Here is a 19,636-nt window from a genome sequence, read left to right as displayed (position 1 = left end):
GTCCACGAGGTGGTGGCAGTCGCCGGCTGTCTGCGCACCCTGCTATTGCCCGGTGATGATTGGCTGGAACCGACTGATGGACAGACAGACGGACGGACGGAGGGACGGATGGGGCAGACGGGGAGGGCCTCAGTCAGCCTCGCTGGCCGTCAAGAAGCGGGCCCAAGAAAGCCCCGCCTTCGGGCAGTCGAAGCAGAGCGAACGGGGCACCTGTTCCTGATGCGCATGACTGACGGGAGGTCCTTTGTGGCTGCCGCCATCCCTTCTGTCCTCGATGGCGATCGCCCCATGGAACGGGACTCTGCCCTGCCTGCCCTGCCCTGGCCCGGCCTGGCCCAGCCCGGCTCGACTCGGCTTGGCACGGCTGGGATCAGCCCGGCTCGGCCCGGCTTGGCTCGGATCAGCTCGGCTTGGATCGGCTAGGTTCGGATCGGCTCAGCCAGGCTCCGCTAGGCTCAGCCTGGCTAGTCTTGGCTCGACATGGCCCAGCTCAGTTTGGCTCGGCTCAGCTCGACATGGCCTGGCTCGGTTCAGCTCGGCTCGGCTCAGCTCAGCTCGGATCAGCTCAGCTCGGCTTGGCCCAGCTCGGCTTGGCTTGGCTCGGCTCGGCTTCCCTTGGCACAGCACGGTTCAGACTGGCTTAGCTCGAATCGGCCCGGCACGGCCCGGCTCGGCTTGGCTCGGCTCGGCTCATCCCTGCTCGGCTCGGCTCTAATCAGCCCGGCTAGGCTCGGCTTGGCTCCGCTCTGCTCGGTTGAGCTCGGCTCGGCTGCCTGCTCGTCACTCTCGTGTGCCTCAGAGGCTATACGCTCCCTCCCTGGAACTCCAGCGGGGAAAGGTGCCAGGAAGGCATTCCGCTGGCACTTCTCACACTGCCCCGGTAGCCAGCTGAAAGGCACCACAGAAGTTGGGCTTCCTGGGCTGACGCGGCGAAACACTGATGACTTCTTTTGCACACCCCATGGCCAACTCCAGCGGGGAAAGGTGCCAAGAAGGCATTCCGCTGGCACTTCTCACACTGCCCCAGTAGCCAGCTGAAGGGCACCACAGAAGTTGGGCTTCCTGGGCTGAGGTGGGGAACCACTGACTTTTGCACACCCCATGGCCAACTCCAGCCGGGAAAGGTGCCAGGAAGGCATTCCACCTAACCCTAACCCTAATACGCATGTTCAATAGCGTTAGTGGCAAACTAAGGGCAGCGCATGCACAGCATAAGGTTGACGCCCCGAGGCGTGGTTTCTGGCAGCACATGAACATTACCAAATGGGCAATTACGCATGCACAGTCAGAGTTCTGTCATAATTAAGGGCAGCTCATTCGTATAATGGGCTTGACGCCGCGGGGCGTGGTTTCTATTGGCGCATATTGGTTATGAAATCGCCTCTTACGCATACACAGTGGGGTTTCTTGCAAAACTAAGGGCAGCGCATGCGCGTAATTGGCTTGACGCCGACGGAGTGGTTTCCATAGATGCATATGCATTACGAAATCGCCTTTTACGCATGCGCAGTGGCATTTCAGGAAAAAGTAAGGGCAGCCTTTGCACAGAATCGGCTTGACGCCGCGGGGCGGGGTTTGTGGTTTTGTATGCTTATTACGAAATCCGCTTTCACGCATGTGAAGTAGCATTTGTGGCAAACTAAGGGCAGCGCATGCGTAGAAGTGGCTCGACTGAAACGACCCAGGTTCGGGTCACGCCAACGGTAGAATCTTTCCCGCGCGGAGGACATGCGTTCGAGCCCCATGGTCTGGTACCAATTTTTGGTTGCCAGATGGCAGTAGCGCTCCACTAACCGGGCGGCTGCAGTACCCAATTTGTTTCGCTAGATGGCAGCAGCGAACCACCAAGCGCCTGGCTGCAGTATTTAATTTTTTGTCGCTAGATGACAGCAGCGCTCTACCAACCGGGCGGATGCAGTACCCAATGTTTTTCGCCAGATGGCAGTGGCGATCCATCAACTGGGCGGCTGCAGTACCCCATTTTTTTTCGCCAGATGGCAGCAGCGCTCAACCAACCGGGCGGCTGCAGTACCCCTTTTTTTTCGCCAGATGGCAGCAGCGCTCTACCAACCAGGCGGCTGCAGTACCCAATTTTTTCTTGCCAGATGGCAGCAGCACTCCTCCAATCGGGCGGCTGCAGTACCCAATTTCTTCTCGCTAGATGGCAGCAGTGCTCCATCAACCCTGTGCTGAGCACTGGCACGGTGAGCACGGGCCGAGATCTCGGCCCAGTTTACACCACCGGACCACGGGAGCTGCTCGCCGCCGCTGCAGGTTTCACGTTGCTCTGCCCTTTTCCCACTCGCAGCCCAGGCACTTATTGCCTCCGTATGCAAAAGCACCCACGTGGCTCAAGCTGTTAAATCTTTCTGTATGACGCATTCCATTTTGCTGTGCGCAATAGGGGTGCATTTGCTCTGCTTGCATTTGGAAGCACGTTAGTAACAGCAATTTTAAATATATTTTTTTTAAATAGAAGAGATTTTGCAGGAATGCACTTTTTGAGTAGGAAAAAGCGAGTAGTGTGGATATGTGGCTTAGGAAAAGCTCATACAAGGTTTTCCCCTGCACAAGTAAGCCATTATGAGGTGTTGCACGGTTTAACCTCTTGAGCTCACAGCCTTTCCCTGTGACGGGAAAGTGAGGTGTTATCAGAACGAAGGGGTGCAGACTAGGCGGCAGGGCTGCAAGGTGGGACAACGGAGAGGCGTCTTTCCTTCACCTGCGTCTCCCCGCCCCCCCCTCCCCCAGGTAGCCGCTCTCGGCACAGCCCGCACCCCGCGGGCATCCCCCACAGGGACCCGGGGGCCGGCAGGCTCAGAGGAGCCCGCGGCGGCACCGAGGCCCTGCCCGCCCCGGCGCAGACCGGGAGCCCCAGCCCCTCCTCGGCCGGCTCTGGGTCGCGCTGCCCGGCGGGGCGGGGCCGGGGCGGGCGGGCGTGGGCGGGGCGGGCGGGCGTGGGCGGGGCCGGCGGGCGTGGGCGGGGCTGGCGGCGGGCCCGGCCCGGCCCCGGAAGGTGGGTTCATTTCCGGCCCGCGCGGCACCCTGGGGCGGCGGTGGCGGTGCGGCAGTTCCGCGGGAGCCCGGAAGACTTTCGGGCCGGGACGCGCTGGGTGAGCGGTCGGGCTGAGGGCGGCCGGGGGCCGGCGGGCGAGCCTGGCGGGCAGAGGCCGGCTGGGGGGGACGTATCGGGCCGGCGCTTGGCTGCGGCAGGGAGCGCCTGGTGCCGGCGGCGGGCGGGCTGAGGTGAGCGGGCTGCCAGCGGGTCTCGTCTCCCCGGCAGTCACGGTGGTCAGCGGGCTCCTCACGCTGCTGCCTTTTTTTTTTTCTCGGAGCTGCGCCGCTGCCTCAGCGAGGAGCGGCGGCGGGGCGGCCCCGGTGCTCCCTTGTGGCGGCGGGGCCCGGGAGGGGGGTCGGCCCTGGCGCTCTGCCGCCCCCCCGCCGCCTCCGGGCTGCCCGGGCAGCCGCTGCAGCTCTGCGCGGGGCTTTGTCTTTCCCCCAGCCGCTGGCCGGGGCCGTGGCAGCGGGCTGGGGCAGCCGCCCCCCGCGGGCCGCAGAGGCTGCCTTGGGGCCTGCGGTAACGCTGTCACGGGGGGGGGTCAGGAGCCTCTTCCCGTCTCTGCGAGCGGCCAAGGGAAAGGAAAGAAAGCCGGCGGCGGAATCCGCCCCCCTCGCCCCAGACTGCCGATTTCTCTAAAAAGTACTGCGAAGGGCGAGCGTTTAACTACCGGGGAGTGTTGGGAGGCAGCAGCTCAGGTGTCTCGCTGATCCTGTGTCTTGACAGTCAGCTCCTGGGCCAGAGCAGCCGAGGGGAAGAGGCCTTTGGATTTGCTTCTCAGCAAAACGGGGCTCTTTTGTTTTTTCTTTGTACCTAGGTCCATTGGAATTGTACGTTGACAAATCAAGGGAAGCTAAACTGAAGGTCAGTCTAGATGTTACTTTTCCACATGTGCCTTGTGCTTGTGAGTCGGACTGCTGACTACGGAGGGATAACTTTTGCACTTGCCAAGGGCCCACGAGGCTCCATGTGCCCGCTGCTTCAGAGTGCTGCGCTGCTGCTTGGGCAATAATTGGACTGTAATGCCAATGCCACATGTTAGCCTTTCTCCAGAAGTTACAAAAGCAGAATGAGCGTTAAGAATCTGATTACCTTTTAACTAAATTCAAAATAAAGTTGCAGGATGAAGTGACTGGAAGTGTCCTGCAAGTCTGACTGGGTATTGCTGCCGTGCATGTTATCTGCCTGTCTACCGATTGTTCCTGCCTCTTGTTCTGTTGTGGTAATTCTTCTGGGTAACACGTTGGGCTCCGAGTGTAGTGCATCTCGACTTCCTCCTGATCCCCCCGAGATGTTACCGGTCTTTGCCTTCCTCACGTTTCACAGTGCGTGGGAAGGCTAGAGAGGCTGGAAGCCTCAGCTGTTGTGTGCGGAGAAGCTGTCAGCCTTCTAAGAGAGCATGTAGCCAGCAAGCGCATCGTGGTGCTTCGGTACCGAGCTGATATCACAGGCCTCAATCTTTTTTTTGTGAAAAGGTATCACAAGGAAATGTGCTGATGTTGAAGGGGGAAAGGTGGTGGGGGAAGAGGTAGGAAGCAGCTTTCAACCAATTTTAGGCTTAACTCCTGTGTTCCTGAGAATGGTTCTGGGCTTTGAGGGGTTGCTTTTGGCTTTTTGCCTTAAGCTATCAATGTGCGCTGAGCTGCTGCTTCTTAGGGAACTGTGGTGACACAAATTGTGTGCATGCCAACCTTCCTGAAGGCTGTAGCTGTATTTTACCCTAAAAAAGCTTTCCGTAATACTACGCTTCTGTTAGGATGCAATTTTCTCAAATTCCCTCCCCCCTTCAAGGTGATTTTCCCCCACACCTCCCGGCAGTAGGACTAATGTCATCTCCTTTTGCCCGCTTGGGCTTGGACTAAAATCCTTTCCCCGACTATTCTTCAGCTTTTACAGCCTTTGAGCCTTCCCTTGGGCCTGGTTGATAGTCCTTTGCCATTTCACCCTGTTCACAGACAGTGTGAGTCTAGCTACAGACTATCTCAAAGACTTTCAGTTACACGATAAACCTGCTTTTTTGTAAATTAATTTTAGCATTTTAATTGCTTTCAAAGGGAACTACAGGAAATCCTGTCCGCATGGTGGCCTAGCATAAGCAACGATGGAAAGGTGCATCAGATGTGACCTTCGTGTCAGCTCGGCGTGCCTCAGACAGACTGCATTTGGCACTCCGTGGCATGCTGCGCAGCTCCAGAAATCAATGCTAGGGAAAAAATGGGCAAAAATAATAGTCACGTAGAAACACAAGTTAGGAAGAAATGCTATAAATTAAGTCTTTCTGTTGATTGAGGCAGTTGATCTTGCTTGTGGATCTTTGGGGTGTGAACGTGATGCTGAACGGCTCGTTTTTCATTTGACATGCCTTGAATTATTTTCAAAGAGATAGAAGAGAAGCTTATGAAATAGAATAGGTTATCGAGTCTTCCTAATACGCTCACAACGATTATGTATAAAGCCAAAGTGAAGGATGATGGAATAAAGTTCTGTGCTTTATAAGTAAATACAGTACACTTAAACCTGATCTCCGTGGAATGTCCTAGTTATTTCTGGTTTTAAAATCCAAAAGAAGTTTAGGAAGTCTCAGAGGTTAGTATTGTGGGAAATAAATGGCTCTTTCACAAAAAATTCCACGTAAGCAAGGCTCTTTGAACAATTCTTTTCAAAATCAGTTCTAACTACAGCCAGTTAGCGGTTTAATGTTGAAATGTATACTTGCCCTCCTATAAAGTAGTATTTCATTTGCATTTCAGTGCTGTGAGTCATGACAAATTTGGGAAGAGCCTGAGGGAAACTTTTCATCCTGAGATACAGAAGGTAGGAGGTGACTTCTTTTTTTTTTGTTTGGCTGTGGCTTTTTATTATTTTCTGGAAAAATAAGTTGTTACCTATAAATGCCAGTGGTTTGTTTCTTTCGGTAGTAGGACAATAACGAGGAGTAGGGTTACAGTTACAAAATCGGCTGTCTTTATCAGTTGAACTGGCTACTTTGAAATTGAAACAAATACACAACTACGTTACAGGGGGTTTTGTGCTGTCTTCATTACTGGTGTGCTAAAGATACTGTTTTGTTTACAGGATTTATTGGCTCTTGAAGAGCAAGAGGTAAATGTAACCTTTTTACTCCTAGCACTCACTTGGTGATGTATAATGACTTAGATATCAATTGCTTATTGCAGTAAAAAAATGTGGTGTTTCCGTGCAACATCTGAGATTGAAAATCATTTTAAGCACCGGCATAATATATCATATTAATAGATGACCAACTTAGTAATATCATAAAATTCATAACCTATGATCAAAAGTAAATTATTAGGTATCTGCTACTTGAGCATGTAATGGAGCTGGTATGAAGTGTATATTCCCGTGTGTAGGACGTATATAAAAGTCCTTGGAGGAAACATTATTTTAGGTCTTTTGTGTGATTGTCTGTTTATCCTATAATGTGTGGTTCTATTTCTCAGGGACCTGTGAATTTTAAATTTGGAGTCCTTTATGCTAAGGATGGACAGCTTACAGATGATGAAATGTTCGGCAATGGTGTTCAAAACTCTGTTCAAAGGGTTCAAAACTCTGCTCAAACCTGTGGTACGTCCTGGCTATATTAATTGGGGGAAGCAGGAATTTGAGTCAAGCAGCCCTTATATTAGGTAAAACGGAATGATTAATGGTTTTCACTGCTTAAAATAATCACTGAAACGTCATCTTAAGTGTGGGTCTGGAGAAGAGAGATGTCTATTTCTGTTCTTAACAGGACAAAAATATGGAGCCTGTTCCCATAATGAAAAGGAGCACTGGAATTCCAATGAGTTTCCTGTTGGAGGTGAAGGATCCCAACACAGAAGGTGCTGTGCTGACAAAGGCTGGGAAGTACACAATACCAACTATTAATGCGCAAGTATGGAATTAACTGGACTGACCAAAAAGTGAAGAGAGTAACCGTGCATACATGTATGAGTGGCAATGCAGCCGAGGTGGCCAGCCCCTAATTAAAAGGGAGGAACCACTACCTTCATATCTTAACCTTAAAATATGTAGTACTTTCCAATATTAAAATAGGGTGGCACTACTGTTCATGGCCCTGGAAGCTGGCTGACCTTGGGGTATGCTAGGAACCTGTATTTCTGCAAGACATTTCAGTACTGTTTACAGTTGGCGTCGTTCTCTTTGAAAGCTCATTTTGCTTCTGGTTTACATTTCAAAGTCTTCTTGCAAAATTTAATAGCCGTTGGACTGGGATTTCCTCCCCCTCTGACTTTTAGCAAATGTCATGTGTGAAACAGTCTGAAGTTTTCCTGTTGCTATAAGCTAAGAAATTACTCCTGTGTACTGACAAGAGTGGCTGTTTGAAAATGCACTCGGTAGCACTTCTTTTTCTGTTGTGGATCTCCTGTCGCACAAGCTGTAACATAAGACTTCTTACAAAATGAAATTACTCTGAGACTAACTTTACCCTGATCCAGCAATTTACGTTTACCCTTTGGCAAAGGAGAGGTGGGATTCCTTTCCCCTGCTTTTCTTCCTCTTTTCTTTCTTTTCCACTCTGAGCTGACTGGGTAGTTCATCCTATGGATGGGAGAGTTCTGCAGAAGGAAAACTGTTACCCCCTCCTCCTTCTGATGTTGTGGCTCTAGAAAAGTCATTTAACCTAAACGCCTGTGTTGTAGAGAGCTAATGTGGAGTGAGAAGACTTCCATCTATTATTTTACTCTGATAAAATCCAAACCTTGGAAAAATTTACCCATCTTTCACTTTTTTCTTTTTTCCTTTCCCACCCACCCTCCAGGGAAGCTTATGCTAGAGAGAAAAAGGAAAAGCCTCCCTCTTTACCAGAGGAGCTGCGCTCCTCCTCCACATATGATCCCATTCCAGATGACTTGTTGTGTCCCCTTTGTAAAGATCCAATGATGGATGCAGCAGTTATTCTCTGCTATGGAGCAAGTTATTGTGACGAATGTGAGTAGTTTAGAGTAAACTCCTCTCCCATGTTTTTTAATCCAAAACACCACATCGGATCTTCTGAAAGCAGGAATAGGAGATCACCTGTGCTGCCATGTCTATTTCATACTTAAGTATGCCTGGAGTAGGAAAAGCCTCTTCTATAAAGGAAAAAAAAAAAAAAAAGGCCAAAAAACTTTTTTCCCTTTCTGTGTATCTAGTCAAATCTCCTTCACATGTGGAAGGACGAGTACAAGAAGAGTGCATAATTGTGCAGGTGATTACAGTATTAGATATGGAATGCACGTTGTTTGTCCACAGCCCTTTTTCTCATACACAACTATAGAGCCAGCTCTGGTGACTAACTCTGGTCCGCCACAAACAGGCAGTCAGGCATTTAATCTACATTCTTTGCCACTGGGGAGTTGGTTAAACCTTCAAAACTCAAACTGACTCATGGCTTTTTGGGATGTGCTTTGTTCATTAGCCTTGATGTTGGTGGCTTCTTCCTGTACTAGACAGCGGAGAAAAGGCTAGTCCAAACATCAGGACACAGCTCATTCTACATCTTCACCTGTTACAACAGGGAAGTGTCAGAACTGTATAGCGATTTGCTGCATACTAGCCATTTTTTACACTACTGAACATTTATAGCTTCATGCTCTCCATTCAGGGCGATATTCACCCATTAATCGTCTATGTGTTAGTATAATTGATGAGAACCCCAAAGATTTCCTCAGTTTGGCTAAAAACTATTTTGATGCTTCTAATTACACACAGGTATTAGAACAGCTTTACTGGAATTGGAGGAACATACTTGCCCAGCGTGTCATCAGGCAGGTGTTTCTCCTGATGCTTTAGTTGCCAACAACTTCCTGCGCCAGGTAACATAATGACACTTTCATAAACTGTTTGTAAGAAAAGTCTGTTTGTAAAAAGCTGAACGGGAAGAAATTTTTTACATCTCCTTAAAGAAGGCTAAACTGAGTAAGGCTGTATTCACTTGTCAAATGCATTATCTGTAGTTAGAGAAGCTGACAACTCTTTGGAGGCAACCTGGTAAATTCAGGTCACACTTCTGTGTAAGCATGCTTGCCTGTCTCTCAAATTTGCTGTTAACACTGAAGTACTCTAACTACAGATACTCTGAGCTACCAGTCCTTAATAGCAGTGTGGCATGTGATGTGTTCACATATGTATCTGTATGCTTCTTTACTGTAGGCTTGGTAGACTTTACAGGAATAAACAAGTCATTTTACCCCGAGGAGGCTTTTCTTCATCTATCTACTGAACTGTCATAATCTGACACTTTGACCTTTTTGTAAATGTTCTTCTGCCTCTAGGCTGTGAACAACTTCCAAAATGGAACAGGCTACACAAAAGGGCTCTGTAAAGAGATTCAGCAGCAGCAGTCACCACCACCACTTGTGACTGTGACACTTGCTGCTTTGGTGACAGCCACCAAACTTTCTAAATCTTCCTGTCAATCAGCAGTGTGGTGGAAGAGAAGGTAAGTTTTATTTCAACATATGCTGTTGAAATACGGTATTGACTAGAGCTTATTTTCCAACTGTTTGCACTTACTCACAAGGGCTGTCCAGTTCCAGTAGCAAGACAACTGGCACTACCATGTCTTCTGGGCCCCCCCAAGAGCAATCAATACCCACAACTGGTAAGTGATCGTAACTTTAGAATTTCTTTAAAAAAATTACCTTCAGATGAACTGAATGGGATTTTCTTTTTCTTCTCCCCAGTCCAAAAGGTCATCCAATGAGAGCCAGTCCAGTTTTCTCAGCAGGTGGCAGACCAGGGTGGGGACTGTAAGTATTTCACAGAAATTCAGTCTGTGACTACTTGTAACCTGTTAAACCAGGCTGTAACACATACATTACTTCTACAATATCTGATTTGTAATGAAATGCCTATGCACAGAAAGCTGTGGAGAATACAAGTGGTAATTCATTTTTAAGTGGCTCAGTTTGAGTTGGCTTTAACAAAGGGGATCTGTGCTTGCAGTAAAATTATTTTTAAAAATATTCAATTTCTTAAAATATTTTTAAAAATATTTATTATAAATAATAAAACTATTTTTTAAAATATACAAAAAAGATACAGATACCATCTATCAGATAGTATACTATCTGAAAAACACTTTTTGAGGAAACTAAGTATATATCACAAAATTAAACATAATGGCAGAATGAGGTGGAAAGCCAGCCTTTTGATTACTGGCTGGATAGGCCTGAAGAAGCTGATTTCCCTAAAAATAGAATGCCTCCAGCATTCTATTTTTAATGACTTAGTTGGTAGTGATTGAACAAATTCTTGGAAGAGTCAATGCTGGGTTTTTATGACCATTTTGAATTTTTTCAGTTTAGTCATCTCAAATAGCCAAACTACTTTCTCTCAGTTGGAGAGAGAGGAGTCTGTTTTCTCTATTATTGCCATGCCAGGTTAGTCCTTCCTTTTGGTATATGTGTGTTACAGATAGACTGTAAGTGTGCATCAGTGTTTATAAAATCTTAAAGATAAAACAAAACCCAGCATCCGTCCCAGAGATACCTAAAATTCTCAGATTCAGTAAGCCAGGAAAGAACAGTTCAGGGACAAGACCAGGCCAAACAGATCATCACGAGGCAACAACCTAGGAAAGTTTACGGGGAAGAATTGAAAAGACATTTGAGAGAAGATTGGTTAGTATCTGTGCAGTACTTCGAAGCTCAGAAGTGTATTGAGGAGTGGCAGAGGAGCCTTGAGCACATGGCACCTGGGAGATGGGAGTCTCTTTTAAGCATGGGCAGCCTCTTCCCACAGTCACAAAGCTGAATGTAGGGGGAGAAGACTGAGGCAACTGCTTGGGGTGAGGATGTGGAAGGCAAATGTGAGGATCCAGAAATGAGGGTATGTTCATGCTCAAATAAACAGAAAGCTGCCAGAAAAATGCTGAAGTTGAAGTGCTCACCACCATGCTCCCGCTTTGCTTTATTTTCCAGGTAATTGCTTTGCATGTCCCTAACAGAGAAGCAGATTGTCTAGAAGAATCAGGAGGAGTTCCAGTCCACCTCTCTATCCTTAGGTGGACTGGATGGTTCAAGGGATTAGCAGTGATGGGAGCTCCACATGTACGTCACTAGCTCAAAGATGGCAGGGATTACAGGTGACTGATAGTTATAACTGGACAGCAGTTGTGAAGGAATAGGTGTTCTCTTTTGCCAAAGCTTCTCTGTAGTGATATCCTTCACCTCTTGACAGCCCTGAGGAGGCTAGAAACTGAACAGGTGTAGATTCCTCGTCTCTGTGCTCCGATTGTAACTGTTACATCAAAGCACTTTGGAGAAGATACATAAGAGAAATTGCTTTAATGTTCTCTTTGTCTAATCTCACGTGGGTACAGATTTCAGCCTGGACTGCAAACTGGTGCCTTTCACTCAGATTTTGTTGACATTCTTAACATTTTTCTTATGAATTAAAAGATCAGACTTGTATAAGGAAATCTTAAATTGGAGGAGGAATGAACATACGTGGAACAACTTGAGTTTTTTCTTCACAAGATAGCTGATGTCTTCTGTCCTCAAAAAGCACTTGGGCAGGAATTGGAAGAACTCTCTGCTAGTAATGCTGTCAGTATCTTTCCCAGAGCAATGGCATTTGGTCATGTTACTAGAGACTGAGCTCTAGTATTTTTCTTGAAATGTGGTCACTGTCCTTGGTTAGAGCTAGAGGTATGTGCAAAATTTGGCTACAACTGGCTAGAAGTGGGGTATTTTGCATCCTGTACAAATTGCCAAATAGGTAGTGAAGTTAAATAGACTAAGCTGGCATTTTCAAATGGAGCTTTACTGTCTCCAGCCTAAATCCTATTTTCTTGGTGTTTGATGCCATGCTGTAGCCATTAAGACTTGCTCTTTTTGCATCTTACTGCAACAGAAGTGATTTGTGCTGCAGGTAGTTGCTGGGTAGTGACACATCTGTATGTTCACGTACCAGTAGACGCCAGTGTACACCCCTGAAATCCATCCATAGCTAGGGTAGTTCATGCGATAGAATTGAGTGGAAGCAGACTTACCCTTCCTGGGTGTTTTTACACTACCACAGCAGCAGCTGTTCTGGCTTGTAAGCAGAAACCTTTACATGCTGTCATGCTCTTCGGTTTGCAGTAGCAGTATATCAGCAGCTGAAAGAAGCTTTGATATAAGCGTATGGAGAGGAAAAAAACCCAAACCTAAACAAATTTGGGAGAAAAAAGAAAAAAAAAAGGTGTGAATTACTGTTTTGAATTAACTTCATAAATTTCTTTTGTTTTTTAAGGTCCAAGTCTCCATATACAACTTCATCTCACTCTAGAAGTTCGCATACCTACTCCAAGTCAAGACCAGGTTCTTCCCACTCTTGCTCCTGCACTCTTATCATCTAGCCGTGCCCCCTCTCATTCCTACTCACGATCACCACCATATCCAAGCAGAGGCAGAAAGGAGTCAGAACTGTTGTCGTAGGTCAAGGTCACATGGTTATTCCCACTCACAGTCAAGATCACCCCCCTACAGAAGATACCAAGCACGGTAAAGGTCTCTAGTCCGGTATTTAGAGGCCACTCTCCCACTAAACAGGCCACACGTTAAGGGGAAGGAGAACGTGTTTTCAACACATACAGAGAAGTTCCACCGTATGATGTGAAAGCTTACTCTGGCAGATCTGTAGACTTCCAAGATCCATTGGAAGAGGAAAGATACAGAGAATGGGAAAGGAACTATAGAGAACAGTATGACAATTTTTACAAGGTCTATGCTGTTGACACTCAACCTCTACCTGTTTCTCTAGATAGGTCTGGTCCACCTGGGACCAGACAAGAAAATTTGCAGGGATGTGAGACAGAGCCACAGAAATCATTATAGGGCTGGAAATCACCCTGAAGAACCTTCTGGATGGGAGAGGTCATGGCATCAACAATCCTACAAAATCCAAAGAGAAAGCAGTACAAAATCCCCTGGGAGATGGCAAAGGAAACGAGCACAGAAGACACTGGAAGAGAAGGGGATGACAAGCAAGGACTTCCCAAGGCTGAGTTGTTAGAAGGTGCAAAAAACCCAAGAGAGCCCATTATAGCAGGAGACGTTGAAAGAAGAACATATATCTAATTTATCCACTATTGGTAGAAGTAGGACATGAAGGAATTACCACATCAGACCCTGATAAGAATCTTGTGTCTTTGTTAATTCAAAGTAGAATCAGAAGATACTAAATAGACTGCTTATCATCTTAGCTAGTGGACTCACCCTTTCTCTTGTCTGTTCCCATAACTGCACAGCTTTTGAAAAAACACTGAAGACTTAGAAATCAATAAAAGCCATTTTATGAAACATTATGAAAGATGACAGTGTGCACCTCACCCGTTACGACTGGACTGCATGCTTTTTTCCTCTTGGCATTAGTTCTACCCGAGGAAGCCCCATTCAAAAGAGTGAAGAAAAGCCAGATACAAAATGAACCATCATTAATACCATGGAGTATAACAAGGACAACACTGCGCCACCCTGAGATGTCCCCTCCCTGCACTGCCCCAGTGCTACAGGCATCAGCTGGAGCCCCAGGGGAACAAGGGCCGTTGCCAGAGCCCCACAGCATATCACCCCCTCCCTTGCATCTGGGCACAGCCAGGAGCTGCAAACACACCTGGGGGGCACACAGGAGGCAGGAGATGTTTATTCACTAACGCACATGAGAAATCTGAGCTTGCCACAAGGCTCAGTGGCCAGATGCAGTAGGACAGGGGCATAAAAGGGAAGAGAAAGGCAGGAGGAAGGACAGAGGGACATAGAGGGAGCTGGAAAACATGATGCTGCAAACAAGAAACGGACAAGGAGCAGGAAAAAGGTGTAAGGAGAGGAGAGATTAAGCAAGTAAGGGACAGAAAAATATTTAGTAAGTAGTAGACAGACAAAAAAATTGCAGTGCTCTGCAATGTGCTGGAAGGCGAACACAGGGAGTGTGAGGGAAGGGTGGCAAATGGGGCGGTCCCAAGTACAGTAGAATGCAATTTCTGTATTTATCCACTTCCATGCTGTTTGGTGGAAATCAAAGGCACAATCAATAACTCTTTCAGCCAGCCTCAGCTGACAATTCTTCCCAGTGCTCATGCTGCAGAAAAAGCCAAGACTGGCAGTCATTTTTTGTAACAAAGGTGCATTAGAACTTCCTACCCCATTCCATCTTCAACCCAGCAACCTATCCCAGACACACAAGGTTACATCCTTATGCAGCAACCAACAAAGCCTGCACCCACTTCCTTTACTAGAGGTCCCAAGACTTCAATATTGTACCAGTTGTACCATGTAGCTAGCAAGCACTCACCCTGGCCCACAGGGAACACCCCCCGCTTCATTTTCCAAACAAGATGCACACAGAATTCCACATGCATAACCCACCTGACTCTAGAATGGAATAGTTCATTTGCAAGGAGCCTACAGCAATCATCTAATCCAACTGCCAGCAACACAGATACCATAGCCAGAATTGAACGCCCTACCCTTCCAACTCCATTATTACCTTACTACATGCTAGATGACCCAGAACTCCAGGCTTCTCTGTTCTTCTGAGCTCATTAAGCTTGCTGGAAGCTTTCACTGCTCATCCTTTGCTGTTCCAGCATCTTTCTAGACATCCTGTGTTAAAGACACTTGTCCAGAGATAGTGTATCAAGCGTGAAGTAACTTCCTCGTAATGGAAGAGTGGCAGAACAGCCAGAACCACGGCCAGGTTTGGGAAGAGCCTAACAATGCACAAGACAAAGGACATTTGAAATACAGTGTAGCACAAGCAACCTGGAAAATTAAGCTGGCACACAACAAAAGAACAGTACACACAGAGTTGCAAAAGTAAGAATTGTGACATGGAAAATCATGCTCTCACCCCCGACACAAAAGCAGCTGTAGAACCCCAGGATGGACACTTGCAAGCATCTCCATCTGAGGGAGCTGCAGCACGAAGGACTCACAATGGCACTGCACACCTTCGGGCCCTATCAACCCCACAACTCTTATCTGTGGGGCAAGGCACTCTCAACTCTGCAGCTTATTCCCACCCCCATGCTGCCATCCACACCTCGACCTGTCATCACTGGCCTCACTGGGGAGATCTGGGCCCACCACTGAGGATCAGGTACCCCTGGAAACAGCTAGAACCAGCAACCAGCTGTAGCCATTCCCTATGTCTCCAAACCCAGGGAGAGAACATGGTGCAGGCATGAGACAGCACCAGCAGACAAGACAAACACCCGTTTGCACAGACACTTACGTGAGCATATATATGCTTTGTGCTGACACAAACAGCACTTGCACAGACCAACAAGGGCTTACCCAGACACCCCCACAGACAGAGATCTCACAGTTCAGGTCTACAGAAGACAGCAAATTGTGGCTGCTCCCAGCCTCTACCCTTCTGTAGCCAGGTGGGGACCTGGGTTGCAAGGCAGAGCTCTCCTCAGGGGAGGCAGCTGGGGCTGGCAGCAGCATTCTTCCCAACTGCTGCATTCAGAACCTCTGCTCTTCACTGATTCCACCAGTATTCCCCCATGTCACTCCTTTGTTTGCACTGGAGCTCAACAAGGCTGCAGGACAACAAAGTGACAATTGACTTGAACTGAATTTGTACATGGAACTGTAGCTACTTAAATCGCTCACCTCCTTGGAATGCTATTTGTTAAAAGGACAAATTGAATACATTTTCACATATGCCTGGCCCTTCACTTTTTAAACTGATGTCTGGAAGAAAGCTGTATTTCAACTAATTGTTGGAATGATACTTCTGAGTGTTGGCACTGAATACTCAATGCCTAAGGTTACCAGAAGGAGCACAGAAATGAGCAATTTCCTTAGCATTCCATTTTCTTTCAAGTCTTACAGATGACAGGCCATCTTATGTAATGCTAGCAAAGTTAACTCCTAAAATCATGTGAGCTCATTTCAGCTGTTAAGGCACATCCTTCCTTCTGCACAAGTTAGTTTTACATACTGTAACAATAAACTAAACTCAAGGTATTTCAACATACTGCACTCTTTGCAGATACATTGGTACTATAGTAATTAAAACTAACAAATATTTATAGGAAATACAATTACAGTACATGTATGACAATTTATTGTACCACTGTTCATATAAAGTATTTCAATGGTCAGATACAATCTTAAATATCTGCATAAGAATTTACAAACATTAGTAAAGATATACCACAGACTATAGCCTTCTAAATTTTCAAGTGTAAGTGCTGGTAGATATCCATGTTTAAATAAAATGGACAATACCAGTAAAGATGCATACCTCTATTGTCTTTATTTATAAAGAAGTGACAACACTAGAAAACACATTGATAACCAGTGCTTTGAACAGTGAAGGTGGGATCTAAAAAAGTCTGATTAAACTGAACAACCTTAGGTCTTTATCAAGTTGCATATCTGCCAGGAATGCTGAAATGCAAGAGTTTACACCTGCAATATTCCATAACGGAATAGCCACATAATATCAAATATAATCTCCAATTTCCAAACCAGTACATAAAAAAAGCCATCACTAAGTATTAGAAGACCACTGCAAGTTCTTATTGCTTTTTGAGTTAAATAATAATCTTCAAATAAACCAAAACCTAATCTCAACGGTATCTTGCTCATCCTCCTGTTCATTCATTAACACTGGAAGCAATCAGTTATTATATAATGTGGCAACAGAGGCATTTAAAAAACCCAAACAAAACCTAATTAAGTACACGGACATCCCCACCCTCCCTGCCCACCCTCACCCTGAAACTCACTATAACCACTTAGTGCCAGTAGAGGAGAAAAACTTGATAGACAAAACCAGAAATCTGACTACAGTAGGAAGGAAACATAAAGGGAGATATAGCTTTCTTAAATATTCAAAATCTGCTGTCTTCCAAACCAAAGCACATCATCCTCATCATTTAAAAAGGGAAGTTGCTTTTTATTTATCTAATCCTTGCACATGCTGAGTAGTTTGCAAGTCCACTGAGTCCCACTGCCGAGCAGCTGATTTTGAATTCAACAATACTTCAAAAACTACAGTAATATTCAATGCACTTTTTACTAAGGAGAGGAAAAAAACAAATGCATGTTGACGTTGTTCTTGCCAGTTCAGCATTTCTGCAGCAATTCTATTTATCTCTTGCAGTATGAAGGTTCTACCAGCATCAGTCTTCAGAATCATCCTCGGAAGCTATTGAACAACATAGTATAATTAGAAGCCTTTACAAAGGTTTGTGAACTTAGAACACTAAGATGAATAGTGTAAATAAAGGTAATATTATAAAATTAAATAGCAGATTGAACACCCACCCAAACCTTGTGTAATTACATAGCTTAATATTTAAATGCACCTTATGTCAGAAAAATACAGCATTTTCAAATCAAAACTCAACATTACAAAATGCAGTGTCCTCCTGCTGTTCTTCCTCAAAATAGATGGAAGAAAAACTTAATTACGCCAGAGATTCAACTTTTATGTAGTGTTTACAGTGGCTAATTCCAACAGCACTCAGAGGAGAACATATTCAATCCATGACAGCAGCACCCAACACTAGGAAAAGAAATTACTCACAAAGTGAACAATTTGGATACTAAAATATTTAGAAAGGTTCTGCAGTCTAAACAAACGGACTCTTATAAAAATTTTTCATATATATGTATGTTGCTTAATACAGTTATGTCAGGCCTACTTGGAAGCAGCTCCTCTCCCACCCCCATTCTTTCAGCATATGCAAAATGAACATAAAGCCCACATATGCATAGGATTTTGTTGTTGCAAGCTGAATTAAAAGACAAATACATACTTGTCAACTATGATTAAAGAAAAAGTCAGCACACACATCTACAATAGGTTTGTAAAGTGCTGCTTGTCCAAAACAGGAATGTAATTGTCCACTTAAGCAAACTCTGCAGGCAAGAAAGTATTTACACTTGAGTAACTTGTCCCATCTCTGAACACAGAAAGAAGCAATGCCTATCTCCTCACTTCCCCAGATCTTAAAAGAGAAATGTAACTAAAGTAGCACCAATAACAAACATAAAACCCTGTATTCCTCACCTGCAGGTTAGGTAAAGCCTGAATCAAATATAGATCAAATTACTGTGTAAAATGGCACTCATTAATTTTTACTCTAGTAAGGACGCACATAACTTAGGAATAAGTTCTGAACTCAAGTACACCTTTGTCTGTTCTGAACGCAGAAATAATCACCTGCTCCTTGAACTAAGACTTCCACACACATACAACATTCCCTATCATACTCTAAATACATCCTATGCACTGAAAATTCATATATGAACTTGGAATGTTGACATTCACATGCACACTAGGAAAAACAAAAAGGTAGATCCACTACCCTTCCACTGCCTATTAGATTCAGAATACCTTTATTAGAAGTCAGGACATAGTTTTGAATTTAAGTATACTGAAGAAGCCATTAGGTGAAAAGTAGGCTAGTCCTTTGTCAAAACTGGCGACCGTTAAATTTAATTCCTGAAGTGGATAGGTCTTAACAAGGAATACACACAACCAAAAACCGTGCGTGGATAGAAAAAAGAAAGGGGAGAAGAGCGCAAAAAAAGCAAGGGGAAAAGAGGAAATGGCAAGGTAAGTATGGTAACTTAAGTGCAGTGAAATTCAACTTTAAATGTTTCTTTTCTACTAGGACTCATGTAAAAGGCTATAACCTGATGGTTGGTCACCACCAATCCTGTAACAATATACTACCTGAATTACGATAACCAGACTGTATCTAGTGAGGAATCTTGTTGTCACTTGCAGAAAACACTTCTGTGGTCTAAACAACTCTATGCTGTTGGGAAATTAATCATGGAGAATTAAAACCAGTTCCCCCTTGGAATAATCCTACTGATAATGGAAAAACCACTGCTGGGTAAAGTCAGATTTTCAGTAATTAAGCTCAGTATTATGAATCTTGGCAAGGAGGATTGTACTCAAATTTAACTTCCGAGTTGATCTAATGGGAAAAGAGGGGAAGCACCTACTTTCAATATCTTCCATATGTGCCTGAAGAGTTCTTGCAAGGTTAATAAACTAGAAACAAGGCAGAGAGAAAGTAGTTTAAAAGTTGCAAAGTTATCTGCAGAGATTTGCAACAAGTTAGCAAAGTTTTCTTCACTTTTTCCATCCCAAAGCTTCACCCCAGAGGTTGGTTATCCTAACCCATTAGCCCAACTTACAAAAATCAGTGCAAAATTTAATATAAATCCACACACACTAGATTTCAAATTGCTACTGCACAGTTATTTCAGCTTTCACTCTATGTCAAATGTTTATGGTAGCGCTTACTGGCATCATCTTCATGTTCTACAGTCTGTAAAACATCATTTTCAAAAGTAGCACACATGAACAAGTGCCAGTTATATGAAAATTTTTCCTAGAAATTGTAATGCAGAAAACCACGATCTGTAAGGACTTCGTTAGTTGCATCCATTTCATTTACTTCACCATTAAAAGGCAAAACAGAGCCCTCTGACTGAACGAGGTTAATGGAAAATGCATAAACACACTTAAGATTTTAACTATAAAGTTCAAGAGCAGGATTACTATTAGGCATTGGTGGCAGTTTAATCTTAGAAGTACATAGTATCA

The 19,636-nt window shown here is 45.3% G+C and overlaps 2 protein-coding genes across 12 annotated transcripts in view; one reads left to right on the top strand and one right to left on the bottom strand.

Moving 5' to 3' along the window:
* Positions 1-3,257: 3,257 nt before the first annotated feature.
* LOC106630851 (uncharacterized) lies at positions 3,258-16,788 on the top strand. Of its 2 annotated transcripts, none has more exons than XM_027799111.2 (12): positions 3,258-3,922; positions 4,385-4,586; positions 5,809-5,872; positions 6,134-6,160; positions 6,520-6,643; positions 6,810-6,900; positions 7,842-8,011; positions 8,774-8,877; positions 9,337-9,503; positions 9,595-9,665; positions 9,748-9,813; positions 12,302-16,788. In XM_027799111.2, exons 2-11 carry the CDS (start codon positions 4,555-4,557, stop codon positions 9,765-9,767), a joined length of 870 nt encoding a protein of 289 aa, XP_027654912.2. In that variant the 5' UTR covers positions 3,258-3,922; positions 4,385-4,554; the 3' UTR covers positions 9,768-9,813; positions 12,302-16,788. The 2 variants fall into 2 exon arrangements, 1 of the variants encoding a protein (XP_027654912.2); XR_008733403.1 differs by having other exon boundaries at positions 3,263-3,922; positions 9,585-9,665.
* MARCHF7 (membrane associated ring-CH-type finger 7) overlaps positions 16,294-19,636 on the bottom strand; it is a 26,574-nt gene continuing 23,231 nt past the window's right edge. For 6 of the 10 annotated variants that reach the window (XM_055717490.1, XM_055717483.1, XM_055717485.1 and 3 more), the window contains one exon: positions 16,294-17,215. In XM_055717490.1, the coding sequence (XP_055573465.1) occupies positions 16,964-17,215 (252 nt within the window). In that variant the 3' untranslated portion in view covers positions 16,294-16,963. Of the gene's footprint in view, positions 17,216-19,023; positions 19,079-19,636 lie in introns of those variants that run through there. The other 4 variants (XM_055717486.1, XM_055717487.1, XR_008733401.1 and 1 more) reach the window with 3 other exon arrangements.

Source organism: Falco cherrug, chromosome 8 (assembly GCF_023634085.1).
Source record: "Falco cherrug isolate bFalChe1 chromosome 8, bFalChe1.pri, whole genome shotgun sequence".
Lineage (NCBI taxonomy): Eukaryota > Metazoa > Chordata > Aves > Falconiformes > Falconidae > Falco > Falco cherrug.
The sequence above is the reverse complement of the archived record's forward strand: the minus strand, read 5'-3'. Positions and strand labels throughout refer to the sequence as shown.

Excerpts from the sequence above, each read along its gene's own strand:
- LOC106630851 (XM_027799111.2), top strand. The coding sequence starts at position 4,555 with ATGTTGAAGGGGGAAAGGTGGTGGGGGAAGAG. Across the intron at positions 5,873-6,133 it reads TTCATCCTGAGATACAGAAG|GATTTATTGGCTCTTGAAGA; the intron begins GTAGGAGGTGAC and ends TTTTGTTTACAG. Across the intron at positions 6,901-7,841 it reads GAAGGATCCCAACACAGAAG|GGAAGCTTATGCTAGAGAGA; the intron begins GTGCTGTGCTGA and ends CCCACCCTCCAG.